This window comes from Calidris pugnax, unplaced genomic scaffold (assembly GCF_001431845.1).
Source record: "Calidris pugnax isolate Ruff unplaced genomic scaffold, ASM143184v1 scaffold74, whole genome shotgun sequence".
Taxonomy (NCBI): domain Eukaryota; kingdom Metazoa; phylum Chordata; class Aves; order Charadriiformes; family Scolopacidae; genus Calidris; species Calidris pugnax.
The window spans coordinates 1248204-1273649 of NW_015090790.1; the positions used below are offsets into that span (position 1 = coordinate 1248204).

Consider the following 25446-nt stretch of genomic DNA (forward strand, 5'->3'; position numbering starts at 1 on the left):
AGGAATTATGCTGTATCATTTGCCAGCACATACGCCAAATGTCAGGCAATGACAGAAACTAAAAATTTATGCTACAGAAGGCAAGAATTGTATGATCTTTTATGGAGTAATGTAATGACTCTTCCATACAAACAGAGATGAAATGCATTTAAAATTGTAGCTAGTTAGAAGATTGGCCTGAACACCTTCTAAAATCTGGAACAGTTCATTAGAGGGAAGAGATGTGCAAGTGCCCCTTTGTTTTTTCTTGCATAGAATGTTTTAATTTTGAAATGCAGTTGCTTGATTTTGATGCTTGATTAGAGTGACCATTTCAAGATACCATCAAACTCTTCTTCTGGCACAACATGGTGCAGAGTTGCTCTTACTTTTCTTTTTAGAGATAATATTAATATTGTTTAAATAGCTGTTCAGAAACTATACGAACCTGATGTTGAAGCCTTCTTTCACTAAGACGTTTGGTTCTCAGCCCCATTCCTCACTAAGCTCAAGACTGGACCCTTACAAAAAAATGCCTTTGAACTAATCGTTGGGTATGTCAGGTTTCCTTCAAACCCAGAGAAGCTTCCAAGGCATGTAAAGCTGCTGTTACCAGGTGTGCAGTGATAGCTATACATACCCACAGCTCCCAATATGAGACATTTAATATCTTTATTGATGATCTGGGTGAGGGGATTGAATGCACCCTCAGTAAGTTCACAGGCGACACCAAACTAGGTGGGAGTGTTGATCTGCTTGAGGGTAGGAGGGCTCTACAGAGGGACCTGGACAGGTTGGATCAATGGGCCAAGGCCAGTCGGATGAGGTTCAACAAGGCCAAGTGTCAGGTCCTGCATTTCGGTCACAACAACCCCCTGCAGCGCTACAGGCTTGGGAAAGAGTGGCTGGAGCTGCCTGGCAGAAAAGGACCTGGGGGTGTTGGTGGCCTGTGGGCTGAACATGAGCCAGCACTGTGCACAGGTGACCAAGAAGGCCAACAGCATCCTGGCTTGTGTCAGGACCAGCATGGCCAGCAGGAGCAGGGCAGTGATGGTGCCTCTGTGCTGGGCGCTGGTGAGGCCTCACCTCGAGGGCTATGTTCAGTTCTGGGCCCCTCACTACAAGAAGGAGGTGCTGGAGCTGGAGGAGAGCCACCAAGCTGGTGAGGGGTCTGGAGAACAAGTCCTATGAGGAGAGGCTGAGGGAACTGGGCATGTTTAGTTTGTAGGAGGCTGAGGGGAGACCTCCTTGCCCTCTACAACTCCCTGACAGGAGGGTGCAGAGAGGTGGGGGTTGGCCTCTTCTCCCAAGGGAATAATGAGAGGAGCAGAGGAAATGGTCTGAAGTTTGAGCAGGAGAGGTTTAACTTAGATATGGGGAAGAATGACTTTCCTGAGAGGGTGGTCAGGCCCTGGAACAGCCTGCCCAGGGAGGTGGTGGAATCACCATCCCTGGAGGTATTTAAGAAACGTGTAGACGTGGCACTTCAGGGCATGCTCTAGTGCCCAAGATTGTGGGGGTCTTTTGTGTGTGTGTGGTTGGACTTGGTGACCTCAGAGGTCCCTTCCAAACATGAAGATTCTGTGATCAGCCTCATGCTCCCTTAGGGAATGGGAGCATTCTCTGGTCCGAGAACTCCATGTGTGTGAGTCCATTTTGGTCCTTAGCTGGTGCCATGATCACAAAACCCAGAAAGGTTTGTGCATGTAGAGCCACCGTTGTTCCCTGACAACGTGTCCAACACTTTCAGCTGAGCAGGTTCTCTGGAGCTGGAGTGAGAGGGATGAAGGATCTTTCAAAAGTCCTGAGTCCAGGTTGGGATCGTGGTACTTTCAGACCTTCTTTAGACTCTGCCCAAGGCTTCTCTTCTCCTTGTGTTCTCTTTAACAGACCTTTTACTCATATAGCTAGTAGTTTTCTTACAGAATCAGGAAAATATAACAAACTCAGGCATAGAGTGAAGTTGAGGATCTCGGGGAGCCCTGAATAACTTCTCTCCCACTCAGCCTTGACATATGGCAAACTGTTCTCACATCATGTTCTTACATGAGATTGTTCTTTGACCCTCTGTTTCTACTATCAGTGCCACGGCAGTCTGCACTTAGGACTTGTCTAGCTTTAGCTTTTCACTTTTTAAAATTCTTTATAGTCACCTGGATAGATCTTGGGAAGAGGAGCTCTTGCGCGGCAGGAAGGAAGTGTTTGGAGGGTGCTCTGGGGAGCTGAAGGGCTTGAAATGCCAGCTCTGCCCACAGCCTCTCTACAAATCACCCTCCTAATAAAGAGCCTATTTTAGTTCTGGAAACATGGAGTCTTCTCAGGCTATTACCCAGCATGTGGTAAATTAAACAATCTTGGCCTGATTGCATAATGTCACTTGAAATTTAAGATCCTTTTTCTCTTTAACCCCTAAAATTTACAAACCGTCTTTGTTTAGATTTATTGTAATTAGATAATGGTTCTGCTCCTTCGAGGCTCTTCTAGGAAGTTTTTTTTTAAGCACTTTTGGGGAAGCTAATTTAAAAATAACCAGCACCACTTGGTCTCCCTGCGTCTTGGTTTGGTGTGAAGGAGCACAGGGGGGTGCTGGGGAACTGCAGTGATTTGGAACCGTGGCTGTCTCCAGGGCCAGGCATACTGCTCTACGAGGACAAATATGCCTCAGTCCCCCTAACTTTTATCTCTGCTGCTGTTACTATGCTTCAGGAAGACAAGTTTGAAAAGCACTCCTAGGAGCCAGAAGAATTTCAAGTCCAGAAGTATCTATACCCATACAGAAATCCTTTTGTTCTCTGGCCCGTGTTTAAACAGAGTCTTAACTTTAAGCATGTGTTTATATGCAGTCTAAAAGAAGCGTGGCCAGCAGGTCAAGGGAGGTGATTCTACCCCTCTACTCTGCTCTGGTGAGACCCCACCTGGAGCTCTGTGTCCGGCTTTGGAGTCCTCAGCACAGGAAGGACATGGACCTGTTGGAATGGGTCCAGGGGAGGGCCATGAAGATGCTCAGAGGGCTGGAGCACCTCTGCTGTGAGGACAGGCTGAGAGAGCTGGGGTTGTTCAGCCTGGAGAAGAGAAGGCTCCAGGGAGACCTTAGAGCAGCCTTCCAATATCTGAAGGGAGCTACAGGAGAGCTGGGGAGGGACTCTTTGTCAGGGAGTGCAGTGACAGGACAAGGGGTAACGGTTTTAAATTGGAAGAGGGGAGATTTAGACTAGATACCAAAAAGAAATTCTTTGCTGTGAGGGTGGTGAGGCACTGGAACAGGTTGCCCAGAGAAGCTGTGGCTGCCCCATCCCTGGAGGGGTTCAAGGCCAGGCTGGATGGGGCTTGGATTAACCTGGTCTGGTGGGAGGTGTCCCTGCCCAGGGCAGGGGGGTTGGAACTCAATGATCTTTGAGGTCCCTTCCAGCTCTAACCATTCTCTGATTCTTTCATTTTGGAGAATCATGCTTTTTCTTGTAAAAGCATATGCAATTCGCTGCTGTCCACAGAGTAAATGTTGCCGTGGTCAGCACATGTAAGAAGTACACATTAAGCTCTTTATCTCAGTGTTTCTTCTAGTCAATGAACTATGTAGTGTTAATTGAGCAAGATCTACTAGGCTCCATCTTTTCATTCTGGCTGTGTGTTTTAGGAACTGGTGAGGCCTCTCGGGACATTTCTTAAGCACATTTTGTATTGCTTCACAGAACTGAGAGATTGTGCATGATTGAGAAAGGAGAAATACACTGCAGGTTAACCAAGGCATTTACCTGCCAATGTAAGGGAGGATTTCACAGTATTTTCCAGCCTGATTTTCAGTGTTTGATGTGCTGAGCTTTCCCTGTATCTTTGGAGAGGTGCTTCCATATCCCAGTACCTGTTAGAGCTCTATTTGGAGGCGATGCTCATCCTTCCACCTGACAAAAGTCACAGTTTCTTCATAGCCATTTTTCTAACCTTGAATACAGACTTTCCTGATTTGTTGGTAATTTCTGTTCCCCAGTATTGCCTTTGCTTCCTCCTTGGCTTGTTGGGCACATGTGACATAACAGGGAAAGGATGGGGACAGGACTGGAAAAAACAGCACTCTTCTGCTGTACAGCGCTATCTGCCCTTAATTTTAGAATTGGCTGCTATTGCCCTGCAGGGACTCTTGACTAATTAAGTTCAAATAGTTAGATGATGCTGTCTCAGTGTATCATCCCCGATGCTGTGCTGTTCACTCATGTCAAGTATTCATAAGACAGTTGACGTTTTCTTCAGTAAAGATCCCTCAGGTAAATTACAGGCATTTTGCTGCTCTTTTTTCCTTTACATGAGAACTTTTGTTTTAATCATTTTTTGTGTGAACATGCTGTTAGAACGGATGTAATTGGAGAGATGTAGTTGTTCTACTCTGTATAGTTTGGCTATTACCTGTAATGATCCTCTAATGTTGGTATTTATAACTGATTATCTCTTACCAAGCTACTTTCACTTGAAAGAAAAAGCCAGACTGTTTCACTAAATTATTTTGGTGAATCACCTTTCCCCTTCCTTTCCCTGAATACTACATTTGCTTTCCTAACGTGTTCATTTTTTGCCTGAGTCTTAAAGAGATGACTTGCTCTATTAATATATTTCTGGAGTTCTCCTGTTCTGAATGGCCTTTTATAGCTTTAATGTAGTTTTGAAAATTCCTCTATTACTGATCTAGATATCCCAGCAGGAGTCAAAACCACAAGACAATTGTATAGGGATAATTTCTTACTACAGTAGCATTTTATTCTGAAAGCCTGCTGTGTGGTGTTTGCTTTGATGGATGACCTACTGTTTAAAGTGCGCGTTAGATATTGGCTTGCTAATTAAATGCCTTAAGGAGCACCTGGACCCATTCAGTCTCGGTGTATTTGTGGAATTTCCGTTGTTTTATTTCTTGCTTACTTTCTTGTGTTTACTTCTTTCTGTTTTCTGACTTTGTAGAGAAGAATGGGAGTAATGGCAAAAAATCTAATTACTTTCTACCCTCACTCAAGGGTTTCACCTCAGGGCAGAGGCAAGACAATGACAGCTCTTGGTTTCAGGACTAGGTCTGCCAGATGGGAGGATTGAGGAGGAAAGGTGGGTTTTGCATTTCAGAAGGGGGTGAGAAGAGCACTCACCTGAAATTTGAGAGATGTTAATTTGGATCCCTTTCTCCTCCTCAAGGACCATCTCCCACTTCTCAGAAGAGGACCAAAATTACAAAGCTGTGAGGTGCTCTCAGGCTTGTCTGTTGAAGTGCCTATGCTTGAAGCGTTTTACTGGGAGGGAAAATGTGAGACAATTTGTAGTTGAAGAAAGGGCATAAAGTTATTCTCTTAATCTCTGAGCTAAATTAAATTGAAAGAGCAGACAAGGAGAGGGTCAAGAACTTCTGTACACCATCAGGAAACGTTTCCTGAGTATAATCCCCATTTCCCTTGTTCTTTGTTTTTGGGTTTGTTTTTTCTGTGGAGCAGGTATGAGTCAGAAACTGTATATTTGCTGCTAAAGCCAAACATGGAATTTCTTCTTCTCAGATTTGGGCTTTCTGTTCTAGACAGAGGGATGTGTGGGGGATCATGGAATGGCTTGGGTTGGAAGGGACCTTTAAAGATCATCTAGTCCAACCTCCATGCCATGATCAGGTTGCTCAAAGCCCTGTGCAACCTGACTTTGAATATTTCCAATAATGGGGCATCCACAACTTCTCAGGGCAACCTCTTCCAGTGTCTCACCACCTCATAGTAAAGAATTTATTCCTTATCCAATCTAAGTCTACCCTCTTTCTGTTTAAAACCATTACCTCTTGCCTTATCACTACAGGCCCTGATAAAAAGTCTCTCTCCATCTTTCTTACAAGCCCCCTTAAAATATTGAAAAGCAGCAATAAGGTCTTCCTGACACCCTCTCTTCTCCAGGCTTGAACAATCCCAACTCTCTCAACCTTTCTTCTAGAAAAGGTGTTCCATCACGTTCCCACTTCATTAATGAACCTTATCTCAGCCCATGGAGTTAGTGTGTAGGATCAGATGAATGAAAACTAATAAAGGCAGGCAGGAAATTAGGGAACGCGTCTTCCCTCAGTTGCTCTTGGGACAATTTAGCCCAAACACGGGATTTGGAGATTCCTAGTTCCCTTGTGGGGCTGGTCATGTGCACCCAAGCTCTCAGGGCTGGGTGATAGGGTCATGGTGGCACTCTTACCTCTGTGAAACTCCTTCCCAAGCCAGCACCCTCCCCTTGAGGGCAATGCTAACTCCTGTTCTTCTCTTTCTCCAGTTCCTTCTGCATGGAAGGAAGGTGCCAATGCCTGTTCATCAGGCCTAGGGTGGGCTTTTCTGTAATTTCTCTGATCTGTGTTTTCATGGGAGCAACCCCAAGGCACTTGAACATCCCAAACACTCCATTGATAATTGCATGTGGTGGTTAACTTCTTTAAGTGAAGACAACCAATTCCTCAGTTCAGGATGGGGAGAGAAACAGCCAAGTCTGCTCCATCAAATGCTGATTTATACAGGGTTTGTTATTTTATAAGTTCAGTGTTGCAGTACTCAGAATTAAAAACTCTCTTGCATGTACACTGGAGATGAAGGGGGGCAGGGAAAGAAAGTAGAGAAAGGCACATTTTGGGAGGTAGAGGGGGAGGAATTTATTCTAATCCCTGTGAAATTATTTTATTGCTGAAAATTGTAGATCTGGATGGACTAAGCCAACTGAGTTACCAAGACAACCTATCCTGTTGTGAAGATGACCGTGTATGTGTTGATTCAAGAAGAACAATTGAGAGTAGGGGCACGGGGCAGCCTCAAGGGCCCAGCATGGGCTCCAGCACTGCTGATGGCTTTAGCCAGCGAGCTACGGAAGGACATCTGGAAATGGAGACAGCAGTGATCAACCAGGGATTTGAAGTAAACGACGCTACTGACAGCTCATCGGCCTGGAGCCCTGAGGTATGGGGAATTGTCTTTTACTACCCCAGGTGTAAGCTTTTGAAGGATAGCGGGGGCTAATAATGTTAGTGAAGAAACAAAGGGGAAAATGGATCAGCACAGCACAAGGTAACGGTGCTCCTGTGTGCAGGTGTGCATGAACATGTGCCTCTCACTATGTGTTTCCCCTTTTTTCTTATATTTTACCTCTTGCTACTAACACTCATTCAGAGAAGCTGTTTTTTTCAATTGCTTGATTTCTGACTGCAATCTTTGAACTCCAATTGGAGCCATTAGCTGCCTGACAGCATTTGCTGTCATTTAGCAATGGCCCAGGGCTTTGTTACTGGCTGTATGTGCAGGGTGTGTTTCCAGGGAGATGGTGTGTGGTCACTGGGTCAGATCTCTGCCTCTTTTTCCAGGTGGTTTCTATGGCTTAGACAATGGGAAGCATCTGGGAAGCTGGAGGCAACTAGTAGGGGTGGCCAGTGACTTGGCCGATGACCATCACTCTGGTCCCCATTGGTACCAGGCATCCTTCCAGGGGAGGAGAGAGCCTGAGAGATCCTCTGCTTTCCCTTAGTTCTCTACCTTTATTTTGAAGCCTCAAGAAAACATTACAGATTTTAAAGCATAGAAAACACCTGATGACTTAGCATCCTGCTTTTCTCTTAGAATCTTTCTGTGGGATGTGTTGGTTTTCAGTATTATCTTGCCGTAAGATTAAATTTTTGAAAAAAATACCATCCTGCATCAGACATATTAAAAGAACAGCACAAAGGTCACATCTCCTGCCTGAGTTAAAAGACACTGTTCTCCAGCTGTGGAAATTATTACCTCCATCACACTCTGAGCAACAAGGTTTTGAGGGAAAGGTTCCTTTCATTAGAGCGTGCTGCCCGCAGCCGGTTAAAAAGATGGAAAGGATCCTAAGGGGTGTTTTGAACAGGGTTTTGGTTTGCTGCACAAACCAGTCCCCCAAAATACCACACGACACGTGGGAGCTCTGCACGGCGGCAGCCGTGACCTCTCGTGGCTGTTTGCCTCTGACACACGCTGTTTGTCTGCTCATCTGAGGCTCGTTTCTCCTTTCCACATTGGATGTACCTTGCCATGCTTCACGTGGCGTGATGTCTCTGGTGTCCTCTTATATTTCTTTGGAATACGCCTCTCGTTTCGCTCCTGGTATCTACATTTTAAAAATGCAAAGAAATGGTTATAGCGTCAGGGGGCGGATATGCCCAAGTCCCAGTTTATCTACTACAAGCAGCTTCTCACCCAAAGGTAATGTGTGGATTAATGAAAGACTTTTTATTGCAGGAACTAAATGTTCTGAAATGCCAGAAATGTCCAAGCGCTATTATGTTCCACTCAAAGGAACTCTCTTTAGAGACAAAAATGATAATTTTATGCCCCTGCAGTGGAAACACAAGTACCATTTTAAGCCTTGTCCATAATTAGCTGCTCTTTCAGGTTTCTCTGGCAGAAATGGACTTATTTTACCCAGTGAAGTGGATATTGGCTGTCCTGAACAATCGGGTTAGACATACAGTATCAATCAGCATACTTGGCTTGACATCTCAACAACTACTGGGAAGAGGAAAAGAAAGAAATTCAGACGAAGTATCTAAACCCCACGCTTTCTTTGGATTCTGGTTTAAGTGTCTGTATAACCCGTGTGTTCGAAAAGGGCTCGTAGCCCCAGCTGAGCTCTGAAAGCCAAGGGGAATTCTGTCAATGACTTCCACAGCAAGAGGGCTGAGCATGCATGAGCTCTTGTCTGCTGGAAACCTGGGCAGGGGTGAGTCCCAGATCACACAGTGCTCTCCAAAAGGGCCAGCCCACGAGGTCTCCTAAAGCTTGGTTGCCCACCACGGAAAGGTCACTGCCACAGAGTTTGACATTTCTCTTTCCCTCTCTGCCTCCAGTTCATGCAGTTTTCTCCGCAGTGGACGTGGCCACAGCCATAGTAGCACAATTTGAGGTTTCCTGAAATCTGGACCCTTTCTAGCTGTCCTGTCAGAAAACAGATAGCTGACCTTCAGTCTGCCCTACGTGCTGCCAGAAGATGAGATGCTCAGCCGCATTGGGGCAGAAAAGTGCCTCTTGGATCTTCTAACCTGTGGGTTTGTGATGACACACAGGAGTTTGCATTCTCCAGCTCATGCATGTAGATGAAAGCAACATTATGCCACAAGCACAGTTTTCTCCAGGCTGCAGCAGCAGTTCTCAATTGTGCCTTGATTCCATCTTCTCAATAGCAAATAGGCAGATGAAAGTGGGAAGGGATGAACATGTGGAGGGAAACATGAATCAAGCGCAATCCCCTGCATTTCCTTCTCAAATATTATTTCATCAACCAGACAGAAATAACTTCACAGCTCCACAGCAGCACTTAACATTTACATAACGTCACGTTCTCTCCAGGCAACCTGGCCTGCCTCGCATTTTTGTCTTTGCAGCCTGCTGTTCTTACAGAAAGACGTTTTTATGGCCAACCAAGTCATTTTGTGTGCTCTCCAAGCCCTGATTTTTTTCTCTTTGCCATTACTTCTGCAAGATGTACGACAGCAGGTCTCTATCACTAATGGGCACGCATGGAGTTTTGTATTTATGTGCAAAAATCATAGAATTGTAGAATGGTTAGAGTTGGAAGGAACCTCAAAGATCATCAAGTTCCAACCCCCTGCCCTGGGCAGGGACACCTCCCACCAGACCAGGTTGCTCCAAGCCCCATCCAGCCTGGCCTTGAACCCCTCTAGGGATGGGGCATCCACAGCTTCTCTGGGCAACCTGTTCCAGTGTCTCAACACCTTCCCAGGAGAGAATTTCTTCCTGGTATCTAATCTAAATCTCCTCTCTTCCAGTTTAAAGCCGTTACCCCTTGTCCTGTCACTGCACTCCCTGACAAAGAGTCTCTCCCCAGCTCTCCTGTAGGTTCCTGTCAGATATTGGAAGGAAATATATAAGAAATCCCTTAAACAGTTAGGAAAATATGTGAAGCAGGAGCTTTGCGCATCACGGCAGATGAATCCGAGCACTTGAAAAGTAGATGGATGGGAAGGAGATATAAATTTCCAGGTTTGTCCCAGGTCTTGTTTGATTCACATACCACCCTAGACCCTTCTGAAGGGAATTACACCAGAAGTCCTATGGCCTATCATCCATGCTCTAAGCAATGAGATTCCCATGTTGAAGTGTTATTTGAAATGCTAAAGAAGATAAACGTTTGAGGAGGAGGGTGACTCAGACTGCTAGTGACAGGCCTTAATTCACCTTCTGGCTATTAACTGAAAATCTTTCCCTAGTACAGGGTATACTCATGTTTAAATACAAATCATCGATCACTATAGCAACCCCTTTATCACATGAAGCACATTCTAGCTCTAAGATAAAAAAGCACTTCTGAACAGAAACGCACACACCCACTCATCAAAAGGTAAGGTGAACTTCCATGGGTTTTATCTTGTTTTATCAAGATGGTTTGTTTTAAAAGTAGGTAAAAGATTGTGTGTGAATTGGTCTGCACCTTTTGATTGTTTATTCTGGATTTTTATTCTGAAAGTATTAATATCACAATGAATAGAAGGAACAGATGCTTCTCTTGGGAGATTTAAAAAGAGAATAAAGAATAAATATGTATTTAATCAGACTGTTTTTCTTGATTATCGTTGCTTTAGCTGTAGAAAAAGTATTGAATTATAGGGTAGCATCTAGAAATGGAATTTCCATCCTGCAAGAAATTCTGACTTGGTGATTTCCATTCCCATCAAGTTGAACACAGTGCTTTTTTTTAATTATTTATTTTCCAACAGAACAAAATATCCAGAAAGTCAACAGGTTGGACTGAATTGTCTTCAAAGTAATAGGTTGGGGCTTTTTTAAATCAAATCAGACCAAAAAAAGTTTTATTAATGCCTCAAAATTTACATGAATAAAATTTAAAAAAAAAACACTTTTGTTTAGCTTTTCCCTATGTAGAATTTTTTCAACTTAACAGCCTCCTGCAACACACTTAGACATGGATGAAACTTTCTGTTGGAAACGTTTCAACAAGTGTTGTTGCTTGGGGAATGTTGTATGGGGAATATTACACCAGACCAGGCGATTAACTAGCACAGGCTCTTCAAGAAACAGTGGTATCCTTGTTTTGCAGAGCGACTGCCTAGACTTGAAAGCCCAAGTGAGGAGAATATCTTCTTTTTTTAAAGACGGTTGGGATCGCAGAGGCAGTTGAACACCAATGGAGGTTCTACTCGTTCATTCTCTTTGCAGGAACACGATGAAGTGAGCAGCGTACCAGCTCATCCTGGTGCTCATGAGCCCATCTGTAAATGTGGTGACCTAGATGTCATCTTCAACTATAAAGCCTCAAGTCAAAAGCTAGTAGTTACTATCTTGGAGGCCAAGGATATCCCAGACAAACACCGCAGTGGTGTGAACACCTGGAAAGTCCACACAGTCCTGATGCCTAGCAAGAAACAGAGGGGTAAGACAAGTGTTCAGAGAGGACCCATCCCCATTTTCAAGGATAAAATTACCTTCAGTAAGCTGGAGCCAGAGGAGTTAAGCAGCCACGCCATTCGTTTCCGCCTCTATGCAGTGCACAAGATGATTGGAGAGAAGATGATGGGAGAGCAGTTGTTCTACCTGAGCAACATCAGCCGGGAAGAGGAAGCGAGGGTGACATTGGTCTTGGAGCCAAGGAGTAATTTGAGTGTAAGTTTGATGGACGAAATGCAGAGTTCGTAAAGTTGTTCTCCTAGTGAGTGGGGACAAGCTGTACCTGATATCTTTCATTCAGGGCTGTTAGAATGCAGCTGGTGGATCTGTCCTACTGTCACTTAAAAAAAGTTCTCAGTTAGGGGAAGCACAGGGCATGCCTTCTCTACACAAAGCTGAGCCTGATTAACAAAGGCTGGGCTAGCAAGCTTGCACCAAATCACGTGGGTGAAAAAGTTCAGAGATGTGTTTTTGTAAAAGTCTTATTTTCCTGGTGCCCTGTCATAATGAATTCCTAGTTGTTGTCATCTCCGAAGTGAGATCTTACCAAACAAGGCTACAAAATAAATTAAGGGAGGGTGGTGGTGAATGTCCTGATGAGACTTTCGGTGCTCTCTCCTTGCAGAGTGCAGACTCTCAGCTTAGTCTGTCAGCAGTCTCTCACAGCGATAGCGCTTCTTCAACACAGTCCCTGTCGCATGGAGGGGTGCCAGAGCTGCTGGTGGGATTGTCGTACAACGCCACGACGGGGCGGCTCTCGGTGGAGATGATCAAAGGCAGTCACTTCCGAAACCTCGCGGTTAACAGGCCACCTGGTGAGTACGTTCACTGCTATTAAATAACACCATTGAGTCAAAATTTGCTTGTTGTTTTCTTCATCAAGATACTCAGTTATGTCATGTCTGAGATGGGTTTCCTTGCTGGTGAATTTTACAGTGGAATTGGAGGCAATCACACAAAGACAGAGCTGATGGGACAGTCATCCCTGAGTGTCCCTGCTATTGCATATGCTGAAACAAAGAAACTCACCCCCCTCTCAATACCTTTACAACAGCTGATTATGGCAAAAGTGCTGTTATACCCAAAGCACAGAGTAATTCTCAGCAGATCCCTAAAAAGAAAGGAGCGCTTCTCAAGTGATTATGTATTTCCATGTGACCTACAGAGGCCCTACCTAGGGCCATTAGGTGTTTCCCAGGACCATACCTCCCTCGCTGTGCTGCTGAGCGCTGGGTGACCTGGTGCTTTGGGCCCCTTTGGGGATCCAGCTGCCATGGTTCCTCCTCTGCTGCACAAGAAAATCTTCTGCAGAGAGAAGATTTGAAAGTTGTTCTGCTGGGTGGCAGAACAACCTGATCTAAATCTCCCCTCTTCCAATTTAAAACTGTTACCCCTTGTCCTGTCACTGCACTCCCTGACAAAGAGTCTCTCCCCAGCTCTCCTGGAGCTCCCTTCAGATATTGGAAGGCTGCTCTAGGGTCTCCCTAGAGCCTTCTCTTCTCCAGGCTGAACAACCCCAGCTCTCTCAGCCTGTCTTCATAGCAGAGGAGCTCCAACCCTCTGATCATCTTCATGGCCCTCCCCTAGACCCGTTCCAACAGGTCCATGTCCTTTCTGTGTCAAAGTCACGGGTGCTTACACGGGTAATAGCTGTGTTAGAAAACAGCTGGACAGCTTACAGAGACGTAAATCTTGCAGGCAGTCTCTTCTCCTCACATCACATATGTGGGATCGAAGGATATTTTGGTCAAGGATAAGTGTCCAGGCATTGTTCTGGGGAACATGCTGAGTTATAGGGCCTGAGTCTACAATGCCCCATCAAGCAAATAGATCTATTGTCGCTCAGAGCACTTAAGAGCACTCAAGAGTATGGCTGCAGCATCAGACCATAAATTACCCGTGTGTGCCAAAAAGCCTCATGCAGAAAAGCATCTACAGTTTTGTTAGATGTGGATATACCCTCAGTATTTTAGGGCTAATGGCTCGTGTGCTGTGCACCTCATTTTCTTTGGTTCTTGTAAAAAGCATTCACCCGTTCTAGCATTTTGCAGGCGTTCATATTTTGGTCTGTAGTATTGTGTCTTCTTAGAACAAAACCCAATGTGTTCCTTTAAAGGATGTTTATTATACAAAAAGTCACAAGAGAAGCCTGCACCACTGGCAGGCATATCTTTAAAAATTCATAACCAGTTACATACTGTGTCATGGTAGTAGTACCTTGGGATGGTAGTGAAGGACCAAGAATGATTTGTGCTAGTCAGTGTGTAACAAACACGCAGCAGAGGGATGGTCTCTGCCCAAATAATGTTTAGTCTTCATCATTAGCTCTGCTGGGTGCAGCTCTCTCTCCTCTAATCCAGCCTCTGTTCTTTCCTCTTCTGTGTTTCTTCTGGGGTTTATGCCTACGTGTAATGCAGTTTGGGAAGGACTACTGGAAAGGTATTCCCTTGCCGAAGAAAAGTCCTCCAAGCTTTTCAGCAGCTGCAGAATTAGTCACACACAATAATTACATCTGTACGTGATCATTATTATACCAGCAGCATATTAACCCCATTAAACAAATACAATAGCATTAATGCTGGGAAAGACGGGAGGGAGAGAATAAGCTATCAGGAGTTCTACTGGGAACAGGAGAAACTCTGGGAGTAAAGACTTGTCTGAAAACAAACATCTGCCTGAGCCACAGATAACAACGCCGAGAAGTACAGAAGATGCTCCCATAGGAAAATTAGGATCCTTACGTGGTATTTGTTGCTCTGGTATCAGAGTGCTTGAAAGCCATTACTGGATTTTATTTTATCAACTTGTTTGTGAGGGAAGGAAAGTTATTATCCCTGTTTAATTCCTGGAGAACAAAGGCACAGGTTGATTTCTTTAATTGCTCCCAATCAGACCAGGAAGTTGAATTAAGAAAAAATAACTTTTGACCTGCATATTTTGCTCTGAACTTCTTGAGCTCCTAAAGCTTTGTAATTCATGTTTCCATCTCATCAGTAGTAGAAGGGGGATCTGTACCAGGGCGAGTCCTCCAGAGAGCTTGGTTAACAGAAGAGTAGAGATGCTGGGCAGCTACTTGCTGCCCAAGCCTTTTGTCAATCGGTCACAGTAAGCTTGTACAAGACCTCTCCTCCTCCTGCATCTTTTTCTTGCCTAACCTTCAATATAGCTTGAATAAACTTACAATAAGATCAGCAGACAAAGTTTTGTCCAGGGCAGTAAAGATGAGGCTGGCTGCAAGGAGCCCCACCAGGGTGTCATACTAATTAGCGGCTGGGCAGCGAGGTGGAAGATGAAGTGTGGATGAGCAGAAGGTATTGCACGGGGGCAGGGGTGGAATTCAAACTTCATCTGGACGGACCGAGAGTCACTTGTGAGTGAAATGCCTAATGCTTATAGCAGAGAGCCCCAGGAAAACGTCCACTCAAAGATCAGCAGTAGTAGGCCTCAAGTTGCACCAGGGGAGGTTCAGGTTGGATATTAGGAAAAATTTTTATTCTGAAAGGGTTATCAAGCCTTGGAATGGGCTGCCCAGGGAAGGGGTTGAGGCACCATCCCTGGAGATGTTCAAAAGACGGGTTGACATGGTGCTGGGGGACACAGATTAGTGATGGGGTTTTTTTATCAGGGTTGGGTTGATGGTTGGACTAGATGATCTTAAAGGTCCCTTCCAACCTAGATGATTCTATGATTAGAAAGTTAAGCTCTAGGCCCAAGTCTTTATTTCACCACGGGTGTTTTTGGTCTGTTTTGCAGCACGCTGACCCAGTTACACCACTTCTGGAAATGAGCTGGCTTGCCCACAGTCATGGTGGGAAGGTCCAAACCACGCTGTGTTGTACCCTGCAGTCCACAGAACCCAGCAGTTAGAAGTCTTTAGTTGTCTATTTCCTTTCTAAATATAAATTCAAGCAGGGGGTTGGAGGCTTTTGCATTGCAGTGTTTTTGTTCATGAGTCAGCTTTATTAATAATGGTGGAGCTCAGGATAACTGAAAGCAGAATGTACACTATGGTCCAAAACCGAGAATGTATAAATTATGGTCGATTATTCCCCTGAGTTGTCATTATCAGTTAGTTCCTTTAGAAGGATGATGACAGAAATGGGTCATTAGAAGAACTGCAGATAAACTGATTGCCTTTGCAGACAAGCTCTCAAGAGGTGTTTTATGGTTGGGGCAGTGTTGGTGAAGACAGAGCAGTCTGCACGAGGAGATGTTTGGCCAAACCTCTGGAGTAAGCTCATGCAGTACCAGCCCCAAATGTGTCTGTCTTCTTGCAGCATTCCTTGATTTAATGCTTTTCACTCTGCTATTAAACGCAGAGGTGTGGATCTTTTATGTATATGTGAACATTGTTCAATCCACTCATACCAGAGATGCAAGATGAGTTTTAGAGTAAAAAGGATCTGTAGCAACAACTTCTGTTCCAAAGCCTGTATGGAACAGAGAGCTTGGTGGATGCGGTGCTAAAATTGGTATTGGCAAAATTAGACTTTGTTCTTGCTTCCTAACAGACTTTTGTGTAACCGTGGGCAAGCTGCAGCCTCAGACGCTCCCAGATATTAAAAGATCTTGCCCCTCTTCGTGTCGGTGAGGTAGGTGCCTAAAGAGAAGGTGAGAGCTTAGGCATTTTAAAGAACGTAAGCCTTAATTTCTCTTCTCCTTTTGTGCTTGACAGAGGTGGCATGAAAGTAAATACACTGAAGAGCGTTAAAAGTGCTGAGATACCGCAGTAATGAGGCCGTTACGGAATCTGAGCATGTAATTAGCTGGAAAATGTTTGCCTTCATAATGAATAGATGCTCTCACGCATACATTCCTCGGTAAATATTCAAGTTCATCCTTGCTGTAGTTCCACTAGTTTCACCTTGTATCTGGGGATGGATTTTCCTTTGGCAAAGCCAACTGGAGGTGAGAGCTTTTCATCTCAGAGCTCCAGTCGGGACCACAGGGAGAACGAGGAAGTGTTTCCTGATAAGACACCTAAAAAGGTACTGCGATGAGCGCAATGCAGTAAGAGCAAACCACAATCTTAAAATGTAGCTTAGTGAAGCAGGGTAAGAGCTCAGCCTCATACATACCATACAGCTCTGCAAAGCAAATTTCAGATGCTAAATATATTATCCACACCTACTCTTTTATTTCTGTTCAGGCAAGTTTGATGCTTTCGGCTGGTAAAATACACCCGGTGGAATACATTTGAGAAGGATGAGCAGCCTGATTTAGTTGTCACTTGCGCTGTTCTGTGCCTGCGTTTACAGGGTGATGAATAGGGCTCCTGGTGTTAGCTCTGCCCTGAGCGTAGTCTCCTTCTATCCCACACATCCTTGCCTAATCCAGACGACACCTGCAGAATCCCCTCTGACCTTGGTACTGTATAGACTTTGGGGTCTTTTTATAGGGCTTTGGTGCAGAATTATGTAGCCGATCCACTCCCCACCTATTTTTATTTCCAGCAGCCTCAGACCAGCAACAAGGACTTCCACTTCAGTGCATGCTACGGTCTGGCAGCGCAAAGCAAAGTGACATCTCTATGATTGCTGTAAGAGGTTGTGTCTGGTAGTTATCCTCTGTGGTTTCGCATTGAGGCGAGCTAGAAGAGAGTGACCAGCTGGTCCAAGGAGGTAATTCTCCCCCTCTACTCTGCTCTGGTGAGACCCCACCTGGAGCACTGTGTCCAGCTCTGGAGTCCTCAGCACAGGAAGGACATGGACCTGTTGGAACGGGTCCAGCGGAGGGCCACGAAGATGCTCAGAGGGATGGAGCACCTTGCCTATGAAGCCAGACTGAGAGAGCTGGGGTTGTTCAGCCTGGAGAAGCGAAGGCTCCAGGGAGACCTTGTAGCAGCCTTCCAGTACCTAAAGGGGGCCTACAAGGAGAGCTGGGGAGGGACTCTTTGTCAGGGAGTGCAGTGACAGGACAAGGGGGAATGGTTTTAAATTGGAAGAGGGGAGATTTAGACGAGATACCAGGAAGAAATTCTTTGCTGTGAGGGTGGTGAGACACTGGAACAGGTTGCCCAGAGCAGCTGTGGCTGCCCCCTCCCTGGAGGGGTTCAAGGCCAGGCTGGATGGGGCTTGGAGCAACCTGGTCTGGTGGGAGGTGTCCCTGCCCAGGGCAGGGGGGTTGGAACTGGATGATCTTTAAGGTCCCTTCCAACTCTAACCATTCTATGATTCTTTGATGGGTCTGAAGCTGCTACAGAGTTCAGTCCCTCAGCAACCACCACCATTGAATATTACTGTGGGAATTAGCCCACCTCTTGATAAAGCAGTTCTTTCCTTCCCAGATACAACCAGGAAGCTATTTCATATGGGAGATCTGCTTTCCTGTCTAACGAGTGGTTCTTTGTTGGCAAGACCTACTTTGTCTCCAGCTGGGAGCCAAACTTAGCACCCCCAGCTAATGATGGGACTGAACTTTCCCCGCGGTAACTCGGTAGCTGTGCAGCTGTGCAGGCTCACAATTTGCTCCTCGATTGTCAGTCTCCTGACAGCTTTTTCGGTGGAACAGTTTGAGAGGAGCGGAGAGCCTTGCTTTGGAGACGCAGAAGTGTTTTCACACCTGAAGTGTAATTTCACACCTTGTGTTGCTCAGTAGATAAGTGCGTAAAATAGCACATCAAACGGGAACAGAAGAGGATAGACATGCTGTAGACAAGAGACGGAGGCTTGTTATTTATTTCCTATCTCCAGCACACTCTGAAATAATACTCACTCGCAGAAACCCGGGGACAGATTATAAAAGGGGTTAGGAGGGGACTTTTCAAGCCAAGTGATCTGTTATCGTCATGTGCAGAATGAGGTGAGAACTTGAGCTGGGTCTGTGGACCACTGGGACCACAGAGCACTGCCCGAGACCACACGTGGTATTAGAGATCACATAACAGAGGTGAACTGATGAATACAGGAGGCAGCAGGAGTTTTAAGGGCGGGTTTATAGGACCACTGACTTGGACGGTCCCTTCCATGTATCTACTAGGCGGTTTTACTCTGTGTATTGACTTAAACAGTGAACAAAATTGACCTTGAGTTCACCAAAAAAGTAAGATGAGAATCTGGAAAAAAGCCTTGAAACTATCATGCAAGATTGAATCATCTCACTGCGTATGCAGGTTTCCTTTCCCTCTTTTTCAGGACCCTTGTCATTTGCTATCTCGAATAATAGGTGATAGAAGCATTCTTCAAAAGGAAAGTGGTGGAGAGGCCAAGGGAAGCCCTGGTAAGACAACTCCAACGAAGCTTGGTTGTGAGGGAGAGAGGAAAGGAAGGTGCAGGCGCACCATTAGATGTGGAGAATCCGTAGAGATGCTCATAGTTTCTGGTGATCTTAGGCTTGCCAGGCTTGAGAACCAGACTTCCTGCTCTTACCAAGAGAGTGGGGCTGAAACATGCATCAGTTTCTTTCCTTTCTTCTCCCCAGCTGAATATGAGGAAATCTGAGAGGTGCTTTCACCTGCTGCTTCTCATCCCGTGGATTTTACTAAGGAGAACAGTCCAGCCCTCCTCTGTTATTCACTGTGGAAAATGCTGCTGCACTTGGAGATGTTTTTGGATGTTTTTCACTACCTGGGGCTTTCATTTCATCTGTCTCCTGAGGCAAACATATTGTTTTCTTTCTTTTTGTCCTAGACACCTACGGAAAGCTCTGCTTGCTCAACTCTGTGGGCCAGGAGATGTCTCGCTGCAAGACCTCCATTCGGCAAGGACAGCCCAACCCTGTCTACAAGGAGACTTTCATCTTCCAGGTTGCCCTCTTCCAGCTCTCCGACGTCACCTTAATGATCTCCATATACAACAGACGCAGCATGAAGCGCAAGGAGATGATCGGCTGGATTTCTATGGGTCAGAACAGCAGTGGAGAGGAAGAGCAAAGTCATTGGCAGGAAATGAAGGAGTCGATGGGGACACAGGTCTGCAGGTGGCACATGCTGCTGGAGTCCTAGTGGACATGGCAGCTTAGAGGTCCTGGGACTACGGGCTGTCTTCCCTTGCCCTCAGTCAGCAGAAAACAGATATTCCATGGCAGGCACTGTGCTCTGACAGGTCACCTACACTTTCACGTTCACCTTCTCAGTGTCAGCAGTCATGGGTGTAAGAGGTAGCAAGGCCTGGGCAGCAAGTTTAGTTCCTGTCTTTCCAGGTTGTCTTGCGTTTTCTACATCCCAGTATTAACCCTAGGGAGAAGCAATGGGAATACCTACAAAAATCTTTTCCTTGGTCATTGTCCTGTTCATTTTGTCATGGACTTATCCTTCTAATGCTGTTTTCTTTGAGGGTAAACTCTCTCTTCCCTCCCTCCCCTTTTTTTGTATTAATGAATGTTGCAAATATTCTTGGCACACAGATAGCTCACAGAAAGGCTAACCTGCATGCAGGTGACATTCTCTCCCTCTTATTATTGTGTTCCCAAGTCCTAGAAATAAGCATTTGATGCCACTGTAGACTGGATGATGCATTTTTCAGGAAGCATGGGAAAGCACTCTTGAATTTTCTGTCAACTTTTAAGTGCCTAGACATAATACTACTGTTCTCCTGCACTAACAACTGATATTAGGACTAAACACTAGCAGTATTTTTAATTAGGCATCCTGTACACTTGTTAGCCTGCATTGCCATGGCTTTGCACGAGAGATAACTAGAATCAGTTTTATATTGCAATTGTACAATGCATGTTTAAGTGCTTACTTGAAGTTCATGGCTTCTGTCATCACGAGTACCAAAAAAAGACCAGAACGAGCTGCACATCCACCTCTGTGCCTGAATCGCTCTCTTCTGCATCATTTTTCTGCCCGTGTATTACTTCAAATGAACCTCAGTTTTAAAAAGCAGAGAGGCGTTTGTGTCAGCGTCACACAGGAAGGCTTTAAGGTCCATGATTTCTCTGTGATTTGGTTAAGCACAGTTTGCTGAGGGCTCTTCTTTGAATGTGCCACCCTGTAAGATCTTCTTGGGGTCTGAAAAGCGGACTGGTTTTGGCACGCTGAGCAGTAGAGGATGCCAGCCCATGTCGTCTCACCTTCAGGGTGAACTCTCCTGCAGGCACGGAGCAGGATCCAGAGGATCCCTCTGGCTCTGCCGAGCTAATGCCCAAGAAAAAAAATATTACAAATACGCTTCCTGCCTCTTAACTGAAAAGAGTGCAAGGGACGGGCTTGCTGGATGAGGTGGTGACACTCCTATGTGGTTACTTTTCAGACTATATTGTCATTTTCCATTCTAATCTTTTTTTCCTGTTTCTGTGAGTTGAAGTCATGGAGACGCTGGTTAAGGGGACACGTCTCAGTCTGCTACCTGACTGTTGAAAGTTCGGTGGTTGTTCGCTGTGTTCATGCGGCAGCAGAGGATGTTCATCCTCTAGCCTAGTGATGGTACGTAGACAGTAAGGTGCTGAGATCTTCAAATACTATCAGCTGCCCAATCTCCTGGCATTTCTCCATTCCTGCTGACGACGGCAAGACACAGGCAATGTTTTGCTGGAAAGGTTTGTCTGTGCTGAGTCACTCTGTGTTTTGGTTTTGTCGTTTGCTGAGACCTGGCACCAGACTTTGCCTCCTACTGCACCACAACCGTCTCCTTCCCTCCAATGGTGCTGTGCGAATCTTAACTAATGCAAATTTTGGCACTTTCGGCTGTTTGACCGAAATCGAGCCTCGGTGCTGGTTTGCATCACCCCCAGGCTGGCCGGGCACTGCGGGGCGGTGGCGTGATGCACGCAGGTTGTCACTTGGGGTGACACACACGGGCTTTGTCTGTCCTTGTGAGGCAGACAGAATAATCTATGTGCGGACAGACATCCGGTATGGGTGAGACAAATTATCCCGCAGGTCACGGTTTTGTATATTCTTATGGCTTACCTGTCTGAGCATCACTTTTCTGGTGGGACTGGTGGGTATCCTATGCAGGAGGGTTGTCCTCCATTGCCTAGATCAGGTGGTGTAATACCTGCTTTGCACTTCTGGGGCTTGTATCACAAAGCATGATCAAACCCAAATACAGCTCGGCAAACAAATACCTTTTTGACTGCACTGTTAATGCTGATGTACTACCAATGCAAGAGAAAATGAGTGATTTGAGTGATTATCATTTGAGTGATAACCAGAAGAATAGAAATGTTTTGGTTTTTTTTTTAATCATGTAATTTTCTTCTGGAAAAAAAAAAGGTAGAGGAAACAGCCCAATTCAAAAGATGCATTTGCTGATTCCAATTGTTTTCCAATCTCTGCATCTTGTTTCCTGAACTGTGGAAGATGTATATACAGGTGTTTGTAAGTAATTTTATTATCTGGGATATGTATGTATAATAAACCTGTTGAGATTCTCTTCAGAACTTCTTGAACTTGCAAAGTGTTACTTACGCTTAATGATTAGCTAAGGGAAAAAGTGTAAGTTGATAATATGTTTCAGCAGTGAGCCTGGAGATAATGAGGTAAACAGCTTTTGGACTTCCATGCCATTTTCACATCAAGACCTTTTCTGAAGAAGCATCATTAAGGGAATTGAAGTCTAATATATGGTTTCCGTATAGAGTATTGGGAGACACAGGAAAGCAAGTGAAAATAGCTTTTTAACTTGCTCTGAGTTAAAACTTTGCTCACAAGTGGAAGCCGGTTGCTGCACCCTCACAACAACATTTTGGCCTGATGTTTTACCAGAAATTTGGAGAGAAGGGAAAAGGGCTGAGACAAGGGGAGCATTGGGGTTTTAGAGCTGCTGCTAAAGCTCTTGAGACATCCTTGCCGTGAGCAACGCGTTTGTGAGGTTCGTTAAGTTCCTCCTGAAGGAATGGAGGAATTTAGGAATCTTGAGATGAACACGGTGCTGGGGGTGTTCACACTTGCTAGCTGTACTTTGGGATTTTTGTTGCTTTTTGTGGTTTATTTTTCTGTTCAGTATCGACTGCCTGTGAAATGAAGGTTTTGCAGCAGCTCCCCCATATTCCAGAGGTCCCCTAATTCTTCCCCTTGAATTGAATTCAATGAAGATTGAATTAGTCATTGCAAATGTTGATACAGGCTGGGCTTGTGCTCGTGGTCCTTCTTATGTAAATACCACTGCCCTTTCAGTCATTGCTTTAACCCCTTCTTTCCTTTGGAAGTGGCTGACAAGACTAAATTCCAGAAAAATTTCCACCCCTTGGGAATCTTGACTCATGCTTGGATCTCAGTGGTTGTTAGCAGACTCTGCTGGCCTCCATCCACAAGGATGCTGATGCCCCATCTCTGCTTCCGTGGGGTTCCAGGGGTGGGAAAGAACCATGGGAGGGCCATGAGGAGTTCAGCGAGCTGGAAGGCAATGGCTAACCTGGTTCTGGGAGCGCTTGGGTGCTTGCAAGTCCTAATGCTTCGAGGTTTCCTAGAACACTCATGTTTCCTAATATAATTCATCCCCTTTTGACACTGCTGTCCGGAGTCCCCTTGTAGTTTATTTGAATTTTCTTCTCTTGTGGGGAGGGGAAAAAGCCTGAAAACCGACAAAACCATCGTGTGGGAAGGAGCTAACTGCACTGGCATAAGCCCAGAATATTGTGGGCAAGTGGTCTGGGTACATCTCTGTATCTCGTACAGCGTCGTTCAGCTAGTTGCAGTCTGTTCCTTCCTTTTCTCCAGCCGGCACGTCCCTGTCCTGCTGGGCTCCGTGCGGCTGTTTTTATTATTTTTTTTTGTTTTTAATGTGTATCGACAACAGAACGGAATGATCTCACCACCTTTGTATTCCCTGTAATAATGCTGACTTTCAACTGATGCCCACAGAAATGGGTACTTCTTTTGGCCCACTGAGCTACAGCTGTGGCTTGCTGAGGTGCTGGTTGGAAAAGGCTCTAACTGGATGATCTGCTGTGTCGTTTGGTTTGTTTCGGTTTCCTTTTTACCAGTTTTTTTTACCTTTAATTACCTGGCCCCTGCTTGGCCTGGCTCACTCCTGTCACTGTGGCTTGTCTGCGTTTCCCTCGCAGGGTAACGTGGGCTGTGTAGCTCCTGAGGCCCACGGTCAATACACAGATTTTTAGCAGCTGCAGATCCTGGTAAGTCATTTAGTGCTTTCTGTTGTTGACTGATCCTCAGTCATTAATGTCTTTAGACGTTCTTGGACGCGCAGAACCAAAGGCTGCCAGCTGCTATTGATCATTTCTCCAGCATAAAAGCCTAAGGTGGCAGCTTGGCAGAGGAGCAGGCGTTTTCTCCTTCAGTTGAAGCTGGTGATGACCCTGGAGCTTCCACTCCTGGATTTATCAACATCTTTGATCTGTATGATCGCTGCACTTCGACTCTTGACTCTCAGCAGCCTCCTGCTCTTCACCGTAAAAGGTGGAGGTAGAGCCTGAGCAGAGAATGCAGCCTTCCCTGTTGCATTCTCTCTGGGCTCAAGGGGAGCTGACTCTTGGAGGGGGTCATCTTGAAGCTTGAAAGGTGGGCTCATGTGAACCTCATGAAGTTCAACCAGGCCAAGTGCAAGGTCCTGCAGCTGGGACATGGCAATTCCAGGCACAAATACAGGTTGGGCAGAGAATGGCTGGAGAGGAGCCCTGAGGAAAAGGGCTCAGGGGTGTTGGTGGATGAGAAGCTCAACATGAGCTGGCAATGTGCACTGGCAGCCCAGAAGGCCAACTGCATCCTGGGCTGCATCAAGAGAAGTGTGGCCAGTGGGGCGAGGGAGGTGATTCTACCCCTTCACTCGTTTCTGGTGAAACCCCACCAGGAGCTCTGTGTCCAGCTCTGGAGTCCTCAACACAGGAAGGACATGGACCTGTTGGAATGGGTCCTGCAGAGGGCCACACAGATGCTCAGAGGGCTGGAGCACCTCTGCTGTGAGGACAGGCTGAGAGAGCTGGGGGTGTTCAGCCTGGAGAAGAGAAGGCTCTGGGGAGACCTTGGAGCAGCCTTCCAATATCTGAAGGGAGCTCCAGGAGAGCTGGGGAGGGACTCTTTGTCAGGGAGTGCAGGGACAGGACAAGGGGTAACGGTTTTAGATTGGAAGAGGGGAGATTTAGATGAGATCCCAGAATGAAATTCTTTGCTGTGAGGGTGGGGAGGCACTGGAACAGGTTGCCCAGAGAAGCTGGGGCTGCCCCATCCCTGGAGGGGCTCAAGGCCAGGCTGGATGGGGCTTGGAGCAACCTGGTCTGGTGGGAGGTGTCTCTGCCCAGGGGAGGGGCGTTAGGACTTGATGATCTTTGAGGTCCCTTCCAACTCTAACTATTCCATGATTCTATGAAAAGCAACCAGAAGCTGACAGATCCTAAAGCTTGGAAAGGCACATGGGATAATTCAGCGTAGCTGGTTTGGGTGTTTATATGGAATCTGGTGCTGATTTAACGAGCTGTTGTGCGAGAAGTGAAAACCTCAAGCAGTGGGCCAGAAGGTGGTGGGGAGGGAAGGGTCTTGGTGTGTTTGTGCTGTCGTAGAGCTGGGAGTTTGCTGACTATGGACCCCAGAAAGCAGCCCGCCAGGCTGCAATGGCATTAAACCTGAGCCGAAACCCAGTTTCTCAACATGGTTCCTCCAGATCTGCTGAAGGCAGACAGGTTTCCTCATCCCATCTGGGTTTTTTTGTGTGTGTTTTCAGTGCGGAGTGGCTTGTGTCTTCCTGCGCTGTAGGCCTTAAGAAATGAATGTGTAAATGTTTTATCTCTTGCAGCAGCCCAAGGTCATCTTTCTGGAACAGCAAACAGGCAGAGGATCCAAAGAAGATCAAGTCTGTCACGTGAGTGAGGTTAGCATCTGCACTTACAAACGACAAAGGCTATTAATCCTCATGCTGTAATCCCCAAGCTGTTTGCCAGCTGGCAGCAGGAAGATGTTCCCACTCAACCCACACAGCTATTCATGGTTTTTTTCACCTTTATGAAGCAGATATAGGTCAATACTTCAGCCTGGATAAAGAACTTTGTAGATACCATTCATCTCTTCTAGCCTTACGGCCTCTTCACCACACAAACCATCTGTACAAAGGAGGGTGTAAGCAGAGAGCTGCAGGCTGGGCTCTCCCTCTGCTGCTCCCCCAAAATAGAAGACTGAAGGTGAGATTTATTTCCACCCCCCCCCCCCCTCTCC

General features: G+C 45.9%; 1 protein-coding gene across 7 annotated transcripts in view; it reads left to right on the forward strand.

Annotated features, from left to right (window-relative positions):
* SYT16 (synaptotagmin 16) overlaps positions 1 to 21722 on the forward strand; it is a 90683-nt gene extending 68961 nt beyond the window's left edge. For 6 of the 7 annotated variants that reach the window (XM_014966619.1, XM_014966620.1, XM_014966618.1 and 3 more), the window contains 4 exons: positions 6658 to 6914; positions 11169 to 11612; positions 12022 to 12211; positions 19025 to 21722. In XM_014966619.1, coding sequence (XP_014822105.1) covers positions 6658 to 6914; positions 11169 to 11612; positions 12022 to 12211; positions 19025 to 19338 — 1205 coding nt within the window. In that variant the 3' untranslated portion in view covers positions 19339 to 21722. The remainder of the gene's footprint in view (positions 1 to 6657; positions 6915 to 11168; positions 11613 to 12021; positions 12212 to 19024) is intronic. The other variant, XM_014966622.1, reaches the window with a different exon arrangement.
* The last annotated feature ends 3724 nt before the right edge of the window (positions 21723 to 25446 follow it).